General features: G+C 38.6%; 1 protein-coding gene across 2 annotated transcripts in view; it reads right to left on the bottom strand.

Annotated features, from left to right (window-relative positions):
• Nucleotides 1–17193, bottom strand: part of kar (monocarboxylate transporter 10-like protein kar) — a 61137-nt gene extending 43944 nt beyond the window's left edge. Inside the window, exons 1-3 of one of the 2 annotated variants that reach the window (XM_087341058.1) lie at nucleotides 17055–17193; nucleotides 16201–16381; nucleotides 9362–10244 (exon numbers count right to left, since the gene is read on the bottom strand). In XM_087341058.1, the coding sequence (XP_087197184.1) occupies nucleotides 9362–9581 (220 nt within the window). In that variant the 5' untranslated portion in view covers nucleotides 9582–10244; nucleotides 16201–16381; nucleotides 17055–17193. The remainder of the gene's footprint in view (nucleotides 1–9361; nucleotides 10245–16200; nucleotides 16382–17054) is intronic. The other variant, XM_022081356.2, reaches the window with a different exon arrangement.
• Between the last annotated feature and the right edge of the window lie 3609 nt (nucleotides 17194–20802).

The following is a 20802-nucleotide window of genomic DNA, read 5'->3' as shown; positions in this document are numbered from 1 at the left end:
CAAGAACCTCTAAAACGTCGGTAAACTTCTACCAGACTACACGGCGCAACAACCCAGAAGACAGAAATCTTCAGACTCACCGCTGTGATAACCTCAAATCTTACTTAAATTACGGTAATTGCATCACACAACACCACACCTAAAGCCATGTGCCACTCACTACAAAGCCGCTCTGAAAGATATAACACATCTCAAACTACAAATAATTTGAATCTGTCGCATTTCCTCCAGGTCAACTTCTCGTTCTTTTAAACGTCAGTGATTTAACGAGGTTTCGCGGAAAATATATCTTTAATGACGGACTTAATTAATATCAACTGATGTTTTAATGGCTAATATGTCTACCTTATAATAGGCATGTGCCGAACATCGACCCAGAGACTGGTTACTATCATATTTCGTGCTTTAACTCAATCCCTCCACACAAATGTACATTACATGTACTACGGGCCATTCCTTGCGTCCTCTTCCAAATTCAGTATTCATGACCATTCCTATCACTTTACACTACATAACCTACGTAATTTGTAAGCGTTGTTAAATAAGCAACAAACAATAGTCAACATTTAATCACTATCGGAAGCCTGAGAGACAATTTGTATTGATGGGACGAGAAGCATCAGGATAAAATTCGACACTTGGAACACAAAATCAAAAGGCGATCTGTGGTCATAGATCGTTCCTGAATTAAACTCGGGGGCATTCCTTATGAAAGCAAAATTACTGCAGTCCTGATCCCTGGGTTGCGTGCGGTTGGTTTTGCAGGGGATCTACGTTGAGTTAGGGCTGTCTGAAGGTGAATCAAAACGCGGTATAGCAAAAGTGTGCAACATTAAATAACGCCAACTCCACGCAGCAGAGTCTGTGAGAAGCTGGCAGTTACTCAGCTACTCAAAAAATTCCACATGTTTTATCGAACCCGAATTTTCATTATCGTACTTACAAGGCCAAAGTACAACTACAATAATTTCTTTAATATACACTTCAGTATTATTATTATTATGCTTTTCTGACTTAAATGTGGTAAGCATTTCTAATCTCCCATGCATGCTATATACAAAATAATCCCCCTCGATTTGACCACAATAATAATGCATGGTGAAGGTATTTATTTGTCCATACCAAGGTATCTACCAATTGGCATGGAAATTGTAATAACGTAATACAGTAGATTCCGGTTAATTGGGCCATCGGTTAATCGGGGTAGCCGCTTATTTGGGACAAATCTTAAAGAACAAACCTTTTCAACTCTTTACGTGGAACTTCGCATAAATGGGCCAAAGTGTTCTAGTCCCGATGTGTCCCAATTAGCCGGAATCCACAGGTCAAACAGAACGTACATTTAGAACAGGGTGCAATGAATATTTCAAAGTAATAAAATCAAAATATGCACAAACAACTTAGAAAACAAAGATATGTACGAGCCAATATGAAGGTCAATACATGAATATAGAAGAATAAAATACATGCACGTGCAGTTTTAACATACTGAAATATGCCCTGAAGGTAACGATAGAAACATATTACCATAAATTTATATTCGTAACATAGTTATGTACATGGAATTTGAATCCAACACAATAACGAAATGTGAAGCTTCTCACTGTGTAATTTTCTGTCCTTGTTACTTCCTATGTCGTAAGCCCAAAAACTCTTTTTAGCATTTTATCAAAACGGACTGAATGAGAAACAAATTATCCGCCCACATAAAACAACATGAAGATAATTTTAATCTTTACATTTTCAGGCTCTTCGGTTTTTGAGATACGAGGCTGAAGATTCTGAGCGGAATTGTACCGCGGATTCCTTCTTTTCAATTTTCTCTTTAACCTCGTGAATGTAATTACACTTAACTAACAGAGTTTCAACCATAAAAGAAAAATAAGAAATATGGGAATAAGTTCTATCCGACCGGACGACAAGTCGCAATTTCGCTTCGTAGCGCCGCGTTCAGAAGCTCGGTGGTGTGGATACACAAGCATCCGTTAGCCGCAGACATCGGCAGAGCTTCATTCGATGGCCCGATCGAATAACAATGGCCCTTAATGTGAGCCATAAAGAAACCCCTGCAAGAATGATCCAAGTCTCCCCCATAATGTCAAATCCAAAGTAGTTGTCATTAATTTGAATTTTCATAATAAACCAGGTAAGTACAAGTAATTTTTTATGATACAAAGACATTTAAATTAAAATATAATTGATAACATCAGAAAAAGTTTTTATATATTTGCGGTTCTTGGTTTGACAAGTTTCTTATCTCAGCAGTCTTGCCATTAAACAAAATACACACGAGAGCGAAGGCGTTCCAACTAAATGAAAAAAACAACTAATAATTTGCATTTATTTGCAGCAAAACTTGATCTTTAAAAGGCACAGAAAATATATTACCTTAGCAGCGTCACAAAGTCTGTAAGAAATTCAGAACAAGTTGTAATGTTTTACAGGAAAGATTAGCACTGCTGAATTAGAATGTACGTTAGGAATATGGGAAATTAAGAATTGTAAGAGGGCTATTTTAAGCTGAACAGAGTCGGGGAGGATTACCAGAACACGTTGTCCTTCAAAACTGCTATAAAGTTTCAACAATTCAACAGAAAATAATTAAATCATTTTCTGACGTTTCATAATCAGTCCAATCCTTAAAAGAAACTGTACAAAAACTAAAAAAGTAAAGTAAAACTGTTCCACCATACGCCATGCAGGACCTTGGGAGGAGAGAAGGTACAGCTCCAACTGATTCTTAACCTCGGCACTAGATGGGGGTGAATGGTTAGCGTCACGCGTCGGCCGCGCTTTACCCCCGGGACAGAACCCCGGTACCCCATTGGATAGGAGATTGGGTGGGCCGCAGAGACGGTCTGGACACAGAAGCTAGAGGAAAAATCCTCTGCCCCCGTCGGGGATCGAACCCCGGTCGTGGAACATCATACCAAATCTGGGTTCCTGATGTACTGTCATGAAAGGCACGGAAAAAATGTACAGCTCATAGCATTCTTCGTCTTCGTACTGGATTGATGTAAATGGTAAGCTTCACGCCCCTGCTGTCTTACCCTCGGTCGGCGGCAGAAGAGAAAAGTCCCTGCCCGCACAGAGAATCGAAACCCCGACCATCAAGCACGTAGGAACTCGGTTTATTTAAATATCCCGGCCCATCGTTGTAGACACTTGCACAAAAAATAAAGTGTTCATCACCTCCCAAATCGTTAATTTCCACAAAAAAATAAATTTGCGTTTATTTTATTCGGTTGCGACTGCAATGCTATCCCTACCGCATATATTTTCTAGCCATGTGTTGCCTGTGCCTGGGTTGAAGGGTGTAAAGTCCTACACGTTCAGGAACGGAAAAAAATCGGAAAGTTATCATAAATCGGGTGTATTGATTTTTCCAAAAAACTTACATGAATATGACTTTCTTCTGGGCTGTAGTGTACGTAATCTGGTAGATACTTGCCAACGTTTCAGAAGTACATGCTATCTCCATCATCAGGGCGATAAGTCTGTAAACATCTACTAAACCGCACGGCGCTAAGATCCAGAAGACAGCCATCTTCATATTTATAGCCACAAGAGCCTCAGATTCTACTTTCTACAATTTACACACGATCTGAGGCTGAGAGTACTAAATTTCAGGTGATGGAAGCTTTCGGCTAAGTAGCAATCATAAATCTTTGGTATTTCTTTTACTTCATCCCTTTACCCTAACACCTGCAATTAATACAGAAAGGATATTCGGCGATTAGGAAGAGGCCTGGTTGCTATGATCGATAGACCTTCTCGATTGCCCGGAGTCGCTGTGGGCCAGTCAGAAGCTGTGATGAAAGAAAGCGGTGTTTTCTTACAACGTTCACAAAAATCTTATGACTTGGTGTTGTTCAAAATTCCCTTTGTGTAACACATGGGTAAGTTTACATAAGAGGACCGGGTGTTTTATATTAATCTTTTGTGAGGCGAAACTCCGCCAGAAAATTCACAGGAAACAAAGAGAAGTCTCCAGAGTTGGAGTTCGAGGTAAAACACAATTACTTATCCTGTCAATAAAGAAAAAAGTACATAGGACACGTCATCGCCGAGTTTAACAGAAGAAAAACTGGATGAAATCGGAGTTCGGCTCGAATATTCGCTTAGAGTCATAAACGCCTTCCTGCTTACTTCATCCCCCTCAGGTTCAAATATTTTCTTGAGCGCTTTTTATTAAACACGTATGAGCTTAATTTAGGTCGTCACAAAATAAAAGACCATGTTCAACACCCACAAGTCTGGCATTGCTTTAGAGTTTCAGAAGACAGACGAGATCATAACGTATTAAACTGAATAGCAAGTATTTCTAGTAACTTCTTGAAGATCATCATTTATATTTCTTATTGCTGTTCCCAAACAGAAATATTTTGAAACATTTTAAAATTATTTTGTATAGATACACATTTATTTATAAACTGTGTTTTTTCCCGAAAGTTTCAGAAATTTAAAGATGTCAGAATCCATAATCATCAATACGAATATAATTTCAACGTCTACATAGAAATTATGGGGAAACCTTAAGGCAGTTCTTAACTTGGAACCAGTCTTCAGTTGTCATTAGCGAGACGTAAATAACCTTTCTAACATGAACTTCCTGTTGGCCTCGTGAGAAAACAAAGAAAAACTCAAACATGTTATTCTGAGCATAAAACACTTAGTTTTAATTACCACACCCTATTCCTCCACAATGTAGCAAGAGATTGTAAAAACATTTGTTAATACCTGTAGTTAAAATCTTTGACCTTATGACTGCACGTTGCAACACGCATTCAAATTGGAATGGAACTAGAAGGTACACAATTGGATCTCCTAAATTTATCTGAGGACAAAGAACCTTTACGTCTTCTCTTCGTTAGCCTCATTTCATAAGTACAAAAAGAAACGTTACGTCATTGCAGCTTGGTGTGAACATACATGTCACTGTTTAAGTTAGGATACGTCCAGACCAACTTGAGATCGCTACTCGTCGTGATTTGACAACTACTCGTAATATGACTTCAAGTACAGCTACAATTCATTTCATTTTAGTTTAATTCCATTGTAAACATGCAGGAGGAGTTCTTGCATTTCCTTCTCCCCAAAGTAACCACCTCACTCGCTGGTAGCCGTAGTATGCATCCGCAAGAAACAGTCCCATCACATCTTAGCAACATTTGTAACAATCAAACACTGAGTGTTATGTTTCGTTGTTACACAAGTGCTGGTATTCACTGCACACAAATATTCTGAACGTATGGCAACAACACAAATGGAATCAGATCATAAACCAGACGCGTAGGCAGAAGAAACCGATGCGTTAAACGACCGTTACAATGGATCAATCCGATGACTGGCAAGAGATAATACGTTATATTTCGCTGCCTCATTTCCTGTGTCAGTAATATTTTTGGTTTTCCTTCTACTCGCAAGCTAATGACGTAGACGAAATTCACCCTCACACAATTATATCGGTGGATATTGTCAAATGGATGCGTAAGTTGGGCCTTTGAGTGTTCCACTCAGCTCTTTCAGTCGCCTGCAGAACACGCTTAAGTTTTCTGTCTTGAGAAATATTGACGTGGTCAATTTGATAGAACAACATACTATGTGATAATGATCTTATAATCGCGAGGGCTGCATTTGTCGTTGTGTATTCGTTCTTAGAGAAGCCGTCGAAAAAGATTCGAGAAACTGGCATAAACTTATCCAGAAAAACGAGGCTCGTAGTGGGCTATAATAGTGCATACGCTGCAATAGTAGATTAGTGGAACTTCAACGATTCAAGATTACGCAATTTATATTCCGAGAATTTATGCTGGATATCTCCTTCAGACTTTGATAAGTTCCTTATTTAAGACCGGCCCTGAAATAATAAGACGCTGTAGTCTTTAAAATGTCTTGGTCTAGGGGCACTGTTCCATAAAGACTTTGTATTCCTTTTACTCATCAATAAAATTTAAAACTACATCCTCAGTCCACTCTTTGAAGTCTACACAACATAAAACAGCATAGATACAGTACAATAACAAATTAGGAAATGTATGCATAGCCTAAAAAATCTAACGCCTTCGCCCCGTTAGACACGACGGGACCTAGACCAATCGTCTTGAATATGGAATCAATAATCTTGAACCAGTTACTCTCGATATAGGCACAATTATCCTTGAGACAAATGACATGGACACTTCGCAATGGCTTTCGACCAGGTACCAGACCTTGGAATTACGAACAATGTCACTGGACCCTCGACTGAAGACCTGTAGCCTCGATAAAAAGACCTTGAGCCCAAGACATTTTCTTCTCAGACACATTCCCTGCTGGTGAGATTTCAGGTTCTCGTGGTGCAAGTGTGAAGATATCTTCTGGAATATTACGACGTGAATCTGGTATAATTTTACAGATGTTTCAGATGTGCTTGCTGCCTCTATCATAAGGGCAGAAACAGTCATATTTACATTCCCTGTTTATAGACCAAGTAACATAGTCACATCGGAAGAAAGTTTGTGCATCATGATAATTACAACTCGCCTAGGTGTGTGGCTGTTTGAAGCACAGGATGATTCGGTTTCCATTTTATTTATTTCATTATCGGAAAGCATATAAGTTAGACAAGGAGCTGGCCTGCAGAGTCTAGTTCAGTTGAGACTCGTATCATAGAAATGCCACCGATAAAGACCATAACTGGTAACGTTATATTCAAATCATCGGAATCAGTAAAACGAGAAAGATGTTATGAGAAGCCTTCCTTTTGATACAAGAGACGTCGGTAGTCGAGAGTTTTTCCATGAATTACAGGAAAGAAATACATCGCGTCTTTAATACTTTCAACCGAAAACTCTCAAGCATAAATGAACAGTGAACCTACATATTCAAATCTGCCGCTTCGAAGACGATACCAGAAAGGAAAATAACCAACAAATTCTAAAATCCAAAACTGCTCTTACACTAAACAACCTTCGTTGCGAGCCAGGTAGCTCAGTCAGTATAGTGCCTGACGAGAGGTTGAACGATCGGGGTTCGATCCCAGACAGGGGTGGAGGATGTTCTTCTGGTCTAAACGTCCAGACGGGCCCTGGGGCCCACCCACCAAAATGTACCGGGGACAAAGCGCTGCCGAGGCGTGACGCTGACCACTCACCCCCATCTATAGTGCTGAGGTTGAGAATGAGTAGGAGCTATACCTCATCTCCCTCTGAGCGCCTACACGGCGCATAGCGGGAGAGTCTTTTTTGACGACCTACGTTAAGATTTATGGGTTGGAACCGGTTTCGGATACCTGATTGGCGGCGAGGGTGACTGAAAGACGGCTCAAGTTTTCCAGGCTATTGGTTTCAGAGTATCCTATTAAAGCTTGCTAACCAGCAAACCTGAGTCAGTTTTTTCTGTTCTTTGCAGCTACAGCTCTTTATGCCATGATACATTCATTCTTTTCAAAATATACTTCCCCAATTCTGTTTATTAAAAAATGGCACCGAAACATACAACTGGATTTAATATTAAAATAAATACCAAACGTTACAACTGAATACAATCTTCCGATAACAGTAATGATGATTATATTCGATCTAGTAGATAGTCTAATACGCATCCAGAAGAGTCCTCAATCAAACCTCGAGTATGACGTCCCTATTAGCCCACAACTCAACCATTAACACTGACCATCAACACCATATAACTTGCAGAAAAAATTATAAATAATGTGGATCGTTTTCTTATGGGTTGTGACACCATGTTGCCTTTTAGGTCTTGTGATAAGCAGTTACACGACTACACACAGAAGACAACAATCCACATGCATACCGACTTCAAAATTTCAAATCTTATATTGTAAAAAACTAAAAAATAAACTGTGAAAGAATTAAATAGCACAAATCATACCTAAAAGCAAACAAGAAAAAAATATCAACTTTTTATTAAGAATACACACACATCCACGCACCTCGTCGAAAAGTGTACGCGTAAAATGGTATCTAAAACTATTCAAGTGGCTGTAGTACAATTGGAACAACAGTCCCTTTGTTAACCAAGCAAATAGAGGGAAATTCTGGGTAAACATTGTCAAGGAAGAGCAAACACTATGAAGGAAACACGCAACTCGTAAATAGTAGGCGACAGATACCGTAAAGGAAGTGAATTTATATCAGAGATACGAGGGGCCACTTCACAATACGGCAAGCAAATCCACCTGCCTTTGAATTCAGTTTCCCTCGTTAACCTTGACCATACCTAAAACTTACACCAATATCCCTCCCACTGGCAGGCTTCTGAATTAGGATATTACACTTATTGAACCGCACAAAAACCACTCCATTCCTCCTGGCATATTTCGTAGTTCGGATAACTTATTACATAATCCCTTAAAGCTCATTGGTAACAGTATATACCATCTGCTGTATCAACAACTGCACGTGTTTCTGCATGATTCTCGATACAAACACGGATTATTTCCTTAAACGCCATAAACAAGCAAATCTTTGTAATGGGGAATATTTTATTTGAGGTACGTACCTAATTCTTAAATACGTATTACAAAGATGGACTTCGGCTTTACAGGGTTAAATGTATTAGACCCAGCATAAACCACGATAACTCTCTCGCCAGTATAAGAACCTCTTAATTCGGATCCCAGCATAAACGAAGATAACTCTCGCCCTGACGTGTCTTTGATTTCGAGATTATTTAAATATCGGTGAGATTTCAGAGTCTCACAACGGCGAATAAATCTCCAAGTCACATAACCGAACAAAACGCACTGTTCTTTACACTTTCTGAGTTGTGCTTATATTTACCAGATCTAGCACCCCTAAGACAATCTTTCCCCATGGCAAGCATTGGCTTTGCTTTATTTATAGTTTCAACATTCAATATAATCCATTATTCCATCCCTCTTCGCCCCTATCTGACAACCTCGTCTGCATTTGGGATTTATTTAAAGCTGGAAGACCTAACACAAACCATAGATTTCTTTAAGTATTTCATAAATCAAGATCCCAGCACGTCGGAGATGGTCACCATTTTGCCTATACCATCTACAGTTTCTACTTCTTGTCTTCATTTCCCGCCAATAAACAGAGCCATGCCCCTGTGTTACTACAGAAACAGGTGTTAGTTTTTCTACACAGCTGTTGATACCGTACGATTTATACACTAAAAATGTTGATAATAAAACAAAATAGATATGAAATTAACGGAGTTTTAAAACTTACAACCAAATTCTAATGTTACTACAGTTGGGATTCCCAAACGTTGGTGTACGAACACCTGGCAAACACAGATAAAATATCTGTCGTAAAAATTTCAGCAAACACATGAAAAACTCACAACCACCGAACAAAAAGTAAGAATTACAAATATTTGTACTTACATGCTTTTGAAGACGCCTCGGTTATACCTTTATCTTCCAACTTCTTCTGTAAGTCCACATAGATGACACTGTACGTGTTAATGACTCCAAATAGGATTCCATTGCAAAGGAAACTTGCGATCATCACAAGCCATGCCCTGGTGCCACCATCTGGTGGTACAGTTGAGGTCCCTTCGTGTTTCTGACTCTCGCCGATATGGTTTTCCTCGTGTTTCTCCATGACGCACACACACACTCACGCACTCGCACGATTCTGCTGCTTTGCTGGTCGCCGAACGAGCAGCTACTGACTGCCACACAAGTTATCGCCTGGCGCTCGACTGGACGCGGTCCCCTCCGTCAGCGACTGCCAGCCGCGCACAAGGTCTGATTAAATACTCTGCTTTTTTCTTTACTTCCTCAGCAACAGCGAATATAAATAAAGGAAGTTATAAGAGGGGAAAACGAGCGATAGGGAATGATAGTGTGGAATGCCTACAGCGGGGAACAATAGCACCTTCGGTCTGTAAGGTTAATAGAATGCGGAGGAAGGTATGAGTGGATCCGAAACAGTTCAAGAAGATCATGCTGACATTAAACTTCTGTTGGTGACGTACTAATGTGGTCGAATAACAGACAGGCTTCACTTTTTAAACAAAACATGAAAGTTGTTAGAACTCTGCAGAATACGGATGAAGTGGAATCTGGACCGTGGCTTAACACCACGCCCGGAGACGTGTGTGGTGGCGGATATACAGCTCCACGCATTCTTAGCCTTGACACTAGATTGGGGGTGATTAGGTTCTCACTCTGGCGGCTCTTTTCCCGGTCGTCAGTGGACAGGAGACTCATGAACCCATAACCGGTCTAGACGTGGCAGTCCCTGGGTCAAGAAACTGCGTGCCTATATGGCGAAAGATAACAAGAATAAATTATGACACAATTGCACACTTACGGTAATTCGAATGAATACGCATATCAATTTTCGTGCATAATCGTTCCTAAGACGCTGCTACTCATTTTCTGTCGTCATGGATCTGATGGCGCCATCTGATCATCAGTACAAGAACCTACAACTATCCCGTGCCCCGAGCCAGTGTGGAATTTGGGGTTCTCGCGGTAGCGAGGATGTCAATGTTCATCTTCTGGGTTGTAACGCTGTGTGGACTTGTAAGCAGATACTAAGGTTTTGGATAACATACTGCCTCCATCTTCTGGATTGTAACGTCGTGTGGACTTATAAGCAGATACTAAGGTTTTGGATAACATACTGCCTCCATCTTCTGGGTTGTAACGTCGTGTGGACTTGTAAACAGATACTAAGGTTTTGGATAACATACTGCCTCCATCTTCTGGGTTGTAACGTCGTGTGGACTTGTAAGCAGATACTAAGGTTTTGGATAACATACTGCCTCCATCTTCTGGGTTGTAACGTCGTGTGGACTTGTAAACAGATACTAAGGTTTTGGATAACATACTGCCTCCATCCAAGTGACCCCTTTAAATGGACGTTCCAAGAATAATTGTTTTTATTTTCCTGTTATACCATGTAAAACAGATAGCTGATTTTTATAACATTTACCTTCTGTTGGAAACCCGGAAGAACGGAGATCACTCGAAATACCTGGACGTAAACGGGAGGATAGGAAATAAGGTGGGAGGTTGTGGACTGGATTCGTCGTGCTCTGCACAGCGACAGTCTACGTTCTCTTATGAATACGATAATGAACGAAAGTGTTCCATATAATGCGGAGAATTTTTTATTGTCTAACAACTAGTTAATTCGCAAGGACTCTGCTCCATGAAATTGGGGCTGTTTAATGACATTTACTTCCGTATTTCGTGTGCTTACAGTCCGATGACAGCTTGTGTTATAGATATATCAATTTTAAAATAACGAATCCCGTACTGGGAACGAAATGTCCTTCCAAATTGCGTTGTGCTGACCACGACAGTAGTAAGCAAGTGACGCATCCTTCACTAGTTTGGAAACAATTCACTGTTTTACGTCTTACTCTACACCTTCTACGATGTACTACTCCATCACATACCACGCAAAGACAACGCGGCTCTTGGGTTAGTAACCAATGATGTAGGTTCAGGCTATTTCTAGAACACTGGTGAGTGGACGGGAAAGAATGTTTAAGGGTGACTAAGCAAACTGAAATGCAAACCTTAAACTTAAACCTCTGCCACAATCCATTGTTCTCAGTCTCTCCAAAACAGATACTAGATCATGAACAGCTTGAAATAAATTTCACCCACATCGTCAAATTTGAGGTTTTCACGGCTGTGAATTTGAAGATGGCTGTCTTCTGGGTTGTAGTCTGGTAGAAGTTTACCGACATTTCAGAGGTACTGCCTCCATCATCGCCCTGATGATGGAGGCAGCAAGGACCTCTGTAACGTCGGTAAACTTCTACCAGACCACACAACGCTACAACCCAGAAGACAGCCATCTTCATTCATATCCTAAGAACAAAGTTTTACAAATAATTTCTGAACCTAAAGATATATTTAGTAACTGAGAATTTGAGAAAAAATCATAATGAGGAGCTTACTTCTTGTTCTTCATCTTGTGAGTTAGAGTATTATCATGTTAATTAAATTAAGAAAGCTCAGGCGGGCGGGGCATATAGAAATATAAATGTTTTTTAGTTGAAAATATTCATGGTAAGAGAAAACTTAGATGTAGACAGAAGAATAATGTTAAAAGTGTAATTTGGCTTATGGACTTCTACGGTCACTGTGATGATATTCCGGGTTCAGTTAACTAAACACTGCTCAAAAATGTCCTACACCAGTCGTATTAAACTCGGTGTCTACTTCAGGCAGATTAAAAAGGAGACGACCATTCCGCGAGCCATTACATGGGTGGAGAAAATCATAACTGCCTACTTTCACTGATCACAGGCTTCAGCTAAGGAAATTTTTTCACTTTCTCTATTTTCCCACAATCACCCGCAAATATGAATTTCACTGAAACACATTTCCGTTCCATTTAGTTAAAATCTACAACATATTTCACAAGTAGCTATTTGACATGCATCTGGTACTATAAAATGTATTAAAATTGGAATATTTAGGGCCGCACACTATGTGTAATTCTATAATTGAGTCGAACCTCACGAAATATGGAAGAGAGCCACCCTAACGAGGGAGTTAATTAATCTGATTATCCCGTGTTACTTTACAGTCCCTCCAGGACGATTCTCGAGTTACAGAATCGCCGATATACGTACTAATAAACTGCGATGTTTACTTGTGCCACGAAATGTTGACTGCCGATGAATGGCCTTGACAATAATCAGAGTTCAAGAAATAAAAATAACCCAAATGTCACGTGTTATGAGGCTACTGTACAGAACATCTTCCAGCACATTTATTCCTGACTTATGAGACTAGGCTCGTGTGCAGCGATTCTTAGTACAATCTCAGGTTACTTGGCTAACAAATGAAGAATTTACGCATACTAAAAGAGATCCAAGAAAATTTAGAAATCTGCGTCGGAAAACAGCCAAATGAGAATATAATTATGGCGCATGAGGTCTAAGAGTTAACTAACCTCATTATCGTTCATGTGCAATAACTGGCAATCGTTGGGATTCTGTTTGTTTTGTAGCTGCAGCACGTGTTTCACTGTGATTGCCATTTGATTAGTTAAAAATAAGGTAATTTTTTCATGTTTTCTGGAAGACTATAAATAAAAACATTGAAGTCCACAGTCTCTTGTCCAAAATTATACCAGTATCAAAAACCACGATGGTTTGCTGTGTTTTTGATAGGACCACCAAAGGAATTATCTGTCCATTTAGAATTTTTCTTCCGAAAGTCAGCCAAGAGTTAACCTCTAAGTCTGGAAGGTTTACGCAGCGCAAGAGTCGAGAAACAGCGTGACAATGTGCCTTCACACACATACATCACTTTCGCTGTAGCAACTTTTGGCCAAGAAACAAATACTAATGTTGAGATTCCAACGCACTCGACTGAATTGGCTCCGTGTGACAATTTTATGATCCCGAAACTAGTACTAGCCTTGAAACGGGCCCATTTTTAATCACCTGAAAACATTAAAATATGTGATGACATTACAGAAAGAACACTCGCAAAATTATGTTCAACGATGTATCCTAACAAGAGTATGAAGTGAAAAGGCTAGGTTTTGGAAGTAACAAACTAGTTTTTATTACATTTTATCAACCATACTTAACTAGTACTGGACAGATGTTTTTCGATCCTACTGCTGATAAAAGATGGTTGGTTAACTTATGGCTGTTAACTGTAGGTGGACGATATATGGAATTATAAGAAGGGGGTTATGAAGATTACCACATTCATTAAACGGTAGTAAAAATCTATTTTGTTTACGAAATTGTCCGTCAGACTTCGTACGTTACGGAATTATCCCGTCATTCAAATCCAGAAACTTAAAACCAAAATCACATAACAGCTCAATCAGGACATCCTGCTTCAGTCAAAATTCAAACTCATTTCTTACCAAACATGAAATAAAAGTAAAGTGCCAGCCAAAAGTTTAGAAACATACGTATTTTTCGGTTTGTAAATAATTTTCACTGATAGAGATCTGATAACATTGCACGTATTTGTCAGATATGACGTCATTGTCTTATACAGTCAATTGATTATAATTAACATACAAAACCTTTCATTATAATAAAACTGTTTCACACAGAATTTATAGATATTTTTATGATGCATAATCACAAAAACGCCACGTGCCTATCGCCATCAACCTGAAACCTGAGCATATAAATCGCGCGTGGGCCATATTACTCTATTATATTTTACAAAAAAAAATTGCCTAAAACAAAGTTTCATATCCTTTTAATATTATCATTGGTAACAAAGAAGGTAAAGGTAAATTGATGGTGGTGGCCTCTACTGGTGTGATGATTTTTATAAAATTTCTTATTTGTGAGTTTCTACCATAAGACGATTTCAAATGGTCATTGCACGTGAACCATTCCAGCTGTAGAGTCCAATCTTGCACTGGCATTGTATCAAGCTGATCGTACATTAGAGTACAATATTAAGCGCTTAATTGCACCCGTCACATGTGTAATGACGTCATGCTTTTTCCCCCTCAGCGATTCCATCATAGGTTACATAGCGACATAAGTTCGCACTTTCGCGCCAGTATGTTTACTGGGTCACTGGTCATTGGAATTAACTCAGTGTTAATGACAGAACATGGGAATTCCAAGTTCAGTCTTAGCATAACTTCGATATTTTCCTCCTGTCACTTAAGTGTCTAAAATCTACACTACAACCGTTATTATTATATGCCTTAAAGAATGAATGAATGAATGTGTCATATTTGAAATACGTATTTTGAAATACTTAACGTAACTCCGATAATAATTTCATAATAAAACAAAATAAATACTGCGTCTATAACACGCGAAAATAAAATAGTTTAAGTAGTTTAACTTCGGTAACCATAACAACCAAGGAAACCTTCAGATTCTCCACCCAGTCACTTGGGCTCGGCAAAGCATCTTCGTCCTCGTCCTCAGGGTACTGAAGTTGAGGACGAATATGGTTCTCGAAACGTTGGTGTCTTCTTCATTAAGCCACAGTACACGGCTGGTAGTCCAAGAATAACTCATTATACTTAGTCGCCGTAAAAGCGTCAGATCATGCATATAGTTCTCCCTGTAAAGTGGCCATTATTTTTGTTTAATTTTAACCAAAACTAGAACATGTCAACAAATGTTAGTAAAACTCTCCAATATAAAATTTCACGAAAATCTATTAAGTTGTTCTCAAGTTGTTTCATGCGGACAGGCTAAAGGACGGACAGAACGATTTTAACAAGAGCTTCGCTGGAGCGGAAACATCTACAGGAAGTAGCTTAATAAACAATAACGAAACCTTTATGGTGAAGTGGACCTACGCTTTGAGATGAAAGTCAAAATTTCGTTTATGTCCCCTTAAAATCAGGCTATAATTGTTTCCAATACGAATATAACGTACTAACTATTAAACGTCACAAAATACACATGGAATATATTTTGATTATTTAAATATTATGAATCTATAATTCGGTAATGTCAATTCCGGAATTTCGGAACCTCCTGTTACTGTAAGTATTCTTCTGAACCACCGTGTATTTAGAAACAGCCTATGTGTAGAGTAGTTAGTTCATTTTTTCTGCAGGGTTACTTTCTATGATTTGTAATAGGCTGTGGAGAGTTTTCTTTGTGTTGCGTAATGCTTTGCTTTCAAATTTAACTGGTTATGCATTCAATATTATGTCACATCGTGTTCCATAGGTTATCAACGAAAAGGTGCGGTTGATGTAACTCTTTGATATACATGTATAAATTTTTAATTATTGTTTTATGCGCACTGTTTCTGCTTTTTCCATACTATATTTGGAGGCAATGTTGTACATTTTCATTTTTATTTTTGCATATTTTGACGTTATATATTCTTTCAGTCATGTTTTATTAAAGGTTATATTATCGTTGCAGCAGTAATTTGACGCCCTTATTTTGACTCAAAGGCGTAATATATTTGAGCATCACACTGTGGTTTGGTAATATTATGCTGCCCGTCTGCAGACAAAAAAGTTACACGAACCGTACCTACTATCTGCAGTCAATTCCCCTACACTGATTTATAGCATCCCCTCCTTCCGGTCAACATAACCTATGTTCAGCTTGCGTTGGGGGAACCTAAAGATGAAGGTATTTGCCACTGCATGTTCCTAATTGTTATCGCAGTATCTTTCCACCTTCTCAATGTTCTATTTAATAAAGTTTAATCTTTTTAAACACAATGGTATCCATATGTAACACATGCCTTAACACTCAATAACACAATGCAGTACTTACTTGATTAGTATGATTCTCAGGATAATTCTGTGTATTCTCTAAGCAAATTGGAAATCTTGAACCAACATCACAATTCCATGCTTAATTTTTCCTTCCGTGGTCGTCAATTCATCGCGGCTCTAGTATACGGCACACTAGTCGAGAGTAATGAAGGTTGGCTTTCGAATCGATAGTGTACTTCCTATGCCAAAACATATGAATTAAGGATGTCATGTCTTACACATATACCTAGGTAAACACCGTGTAAACCTTTCACGACTTTGGTACTGTACTGCCACACTATCTATATAATTAATTTAGCGTCACAAATATGTACTAGCCTCTGCATTATATGCGGTATAATTTAATAAACACTGACTTAACCTTAAATATCGATACAACTCGCCGTATAATTATTGACTCGTATTTCATTCCAATCTCATGTAGGTTACTACATTTATTAAGTTGGATTTATAATGTGGAAATACGAAAAAATAACTATTGCAACTTTAATTACTGTTACGTTTACGCCAACTTACTTGCATATGATTTTCTTTTATTTAGTGTCAATCAATACAGTTCGGCACCTTAACCTCCCACGTCTTTCTACAAGATTACACTCTCGTATATATATCTGGGCATGTTTAGGTGAAGACAAGAAACAATTATCACGATAATTATGTGCTATTTCATCGTTAAACACGACGTATTCAACGGATGTTTACTGAACGTAGTGTACAGTGTTTCTATGCAGACCATGCGGTTTATGTCAGCATAGAACTAAGTTAAATTCTCTCAATAGCACATAATTTTTGTATTGCGGTTCTCTAAAGTGATTTCATTCTTACATTTTTAATAGGAAACAAGTCCCTCACCTTAAGTTCTGTATCGATCGTGAGTCGGCTTCTCACCTCTTGATACGTGCAGTTCCATCCGGTCGCCATTTTGAACCTCTTTCTATAACGCCGCTATGTCCCAATCAGATCGACCGTAACAAAGCTCAACCACGAAACACAACCAACACATAACCATGTTGGTATATGTCGTCATAAATAATCGCTTGTAACGGATCTGGAAAATCAATGTTTTAATGCAAAAACCGTATAGTTTTCTTGAATTATAATAACACGCGAATTTAAGGAATTGTCAAGTCAGCTCTTAAGAGGGTAGAGTTTGTTACTGACAGAAAGTCCAGGGATGTGCTAGTAATTTGATAACAAGGAACTAATTTTTGTTTTTGTGTTGGCATTTGGAAGTAGGGATGGATGCATACGTATCGATATTTTGAAACTGTCGTATCGCCTGAATCATTTGACATTTTCTGTGCTGATACCAAAGGGCTCAGATAATTAGCCAAAAATTAACAAAGAGTGAATGAGCCCCTCCAGGTTCCCTGCAGAACACTTTTGAAGATGTCATAAATGGGATAAAATTAAAAGGTCGTTGGTGAGATAGTGCTCTGAATATCTGAGAAAATTTATCGACCGAAGAAAGAAAGTATAAGGAGGATAAGAGGAAATTGCATCACGAGGAACTTTATAATTTTTAAATTGAAGGAGGATGAGGTAGACAAAACATGTAGCACACATGAGGGCGGTGACAATGCAAAAAATTTGGTCTAGAAATCGAGGGAAAATACCATTTCGGAGACATCTGGTAGCAAAACACAAAATTTTGAACACAGCTAAAACAAAGTCCAACCACCAGAATCTATACTGAATTAGTTCGATCGTAAATTACACGAAGTCATAATCTAGAAGACAGTTACCATTTTCAACGCCGTGAAAATCTCAGATCTCACAGGGTACACAGTCCAGTACACTTCACCATCACTTTCCATCTTTTGGCCTAACGAGAGTAAAAGCAGTGTTGCAGTGGACACTATTTATACCATCCAAGAGGCTAAGCTAAGGCCAGGAACTCTGGCACTGTTATCAAAAAGTGAACGTTTTCTTACTAATTTTACGGTAGACCCAAACTGGTGTGAGGGAATGGCCAGACGTTTGTCTAACAAAAAAAATCCCTTACCCTTAAACGGGCTTATATTTCAGGACTTTTCTGACAACCAAAGTTCGACTGACAGTTATAGAAACATCGACAGACTTCAATAAAGATTAATACCAGTGAAAGATCCGAATTCAAAAATGCGTGGATAAAATGCAACAAGTCATAAACCTTCAGGGAACGAAAACCACTTTTCGGAAAGTCCTTTCAAATCAGGCTAATAATTTTTTAAAAAAATGTATAAATATTATTACAATTTAGACACGAGCTTGAGGCTGGTCTTACTCCCCCAGTGTTCCCGAAAGCGAGGTTCTCGCCATATTTGTTTATTACGGCAGAACAGGCAGTCATGAAATGTCGAAAAAAGTGTAAACATGAAATCAGTAAAGAAAAACACAGAACAATAACAGAGTTAAAGTGTTTTGCTGCTGTAAGGATCATGATTGATGACCCCCTACCCCCAAAGTCATTTCGTTGTCATGAACGAAAGACTACTTGTTAATTTAATTATTTTCAGGTAATTTAAAAAAGGTTATCAATTGTACAGAATGGTGACTGTGACTGATAAATTGGAAAGAACTTGTAAAGACGTCATGACCTATTTTAAGGCACTACCTAAGGATTTACCGAGGGGCTGACGAAAATCATACAAACTCACTCAGCAGAACATACTTGACGAGATTCGAAGCTGGGACCTTTACGAACATAAAGCACGAATGCTTACAACTCAACTACAGGATTCAGCAAATTGGATGAAATTCATAATGATCCAAAGCAATTAGGCCTAATTTAATCAAAACAAGCTATTAATAAATGAGTTCCCCAGCACATGTATAATTTTACTCCATCTTCAATGCGTCAACTTCAGGATCAATAAAAACAATTCTACCAATGTTCTAGTGGAACCTGCTGCTTTCTTATACAGACTTGAACAGGCATGTCCCAAGAGAGGATGAAATGTTGATGGTACTTTTTGCGTTCATATGGTGCAATGAAAATGAATTTTTTGGCTGCTGATAACACAAACTCAATTTCAGAAAACTAAATTAATTTTTTATTATGTATCTTTAAAATACAAAACACCATACCACAGAAAACAACAGAAATAAAAATATATTTGAAGTTAAAACTCAATATAATTATTACAACAAACAATAACCAAACCTCACTACCTCACATACGAAATTTCATTGCACATCACAAGCAAATGTTAAATGACGTTGGGACCCGGTCACTTGTTACAGTCCAATTCAGCTCCGGATTAGCAGCTAAAATATTATGCGTTGATATTCCACTGTTTATTTTTAATGTGCTATTTCATTTTTCACGTTCTTTATTGTTGTTCCATAAGTCTTCCAAAAGAAACCACCCTTACGCTGACCACAAAAGCTCAGTTGGCGGCGTGTCACGCTTCGACGTTGGTGACCCAGGTTTGATTCCCGGCTGGGTCTGTAATGGTTCTGGAGACCATATATTTCATTCCCTTTTTGAATTCTTGCATTTACTTATTTTCTTTTTTTTCCCTTTACTCACATTTCTCAAGGTGAAAAATTGAAAATGCATATATATTTATAACAATGAGGCATTTCACATTTTAAACTAATTCTGAACACGGAGGATCTTGGATTGTGATTGTAAATTCAACAAATACGCAAAAATCCGCAACACCAAGAACATTTAAGCATTTGCTGCACTCACATTTTGCAGCTTTTTCGTCAGCTACGAATGTAACTTAGTTTACGTTGCAGAAATCCAACACATCGCTGGTTGTGCAGCAATTCCTCGCTGAGAAAAGCATTCCTGTCATCACCCAACCACCATACTCTCCGGATCTCGCTCCGAGTCACTTCTGGCTGTTCCCTACTCTGAAAATGGGCCTTAAGGGGGCGCATTTCGCAACCATGGAGGACATCAAATCGAATGCAACGGCCGAACTCCGGAACATTCCAAATGAAACCTTCCGCTGGTGCTTCCAACAATGGCAGGATCGATGGAGCAAGTGTGTGTGCGCGCAAGGGTCCTACTTTGAAGGTGATTAGGTAAGCGTTGCCATATGTTCTACCATTACAGTGCTATACCACAATTCCGGGAACTTTTTGACTGCCCCTCGTACATGAAACACCAGGGATGTTGGTATGAGCGCGGACATCTCTTACGTGTTACGATGACAGCACCAAAATTCTTGGTAGAAAGATTTAAACTGAATTCCTTCACATCAAATTTTCCTAAGAATTTACGCTTAAGAGGGAACACATTTACTTCTGAACAATCTGTAAGCAGAGCTTTTAAATTATGCATAATTCAATATCATTCAATTTTGGGAATGCCCCCATCATGCTGTTCAGAATCTTTTGTCTTCCAAACTGCTATTTAAAAGCAAAAATATTAAAATATTCAGAACTATAATTTTACCTGTTGTTTTGTATGGGTATGAATGTGATCTCTCACATTAAAGGAATAACTCAGTTTGAGAACAGGTAACAAGAAAAAGTGTTCATGTGGATCAATAAAAGGACCACTGGTGAACTGAAAATGGCAATGAAATTTTGAGCTCCATAAGGGGAAGAAATTTCTTTACTAGACGAGTACTACCAGCTTCTCATAAAGTATTCTACTCCA

This window comes from Zootermopsis nevadensis, unplaced genomic scaffold (genome assembly GCF_977971745.1).
Source record: "Zootermopsis nevadensis isolate Lab colony 2312 unplaced genomic scaffold, Znev_1.0 Znev_ptg000061l, whole genome shotgun sequence".
Lineage (NCBI taxonomy): Eukaryota > Metazoa > Arthropoda > Insecta > Blattodea > Termopsidae > Zootermopsis > Zootermopsis nevadensis.
The sequence above is the reverse complement of the archived record's forward strand: the minus strand, read 5'-3'. Positions and strand labels throughout refer to the sequence as shown.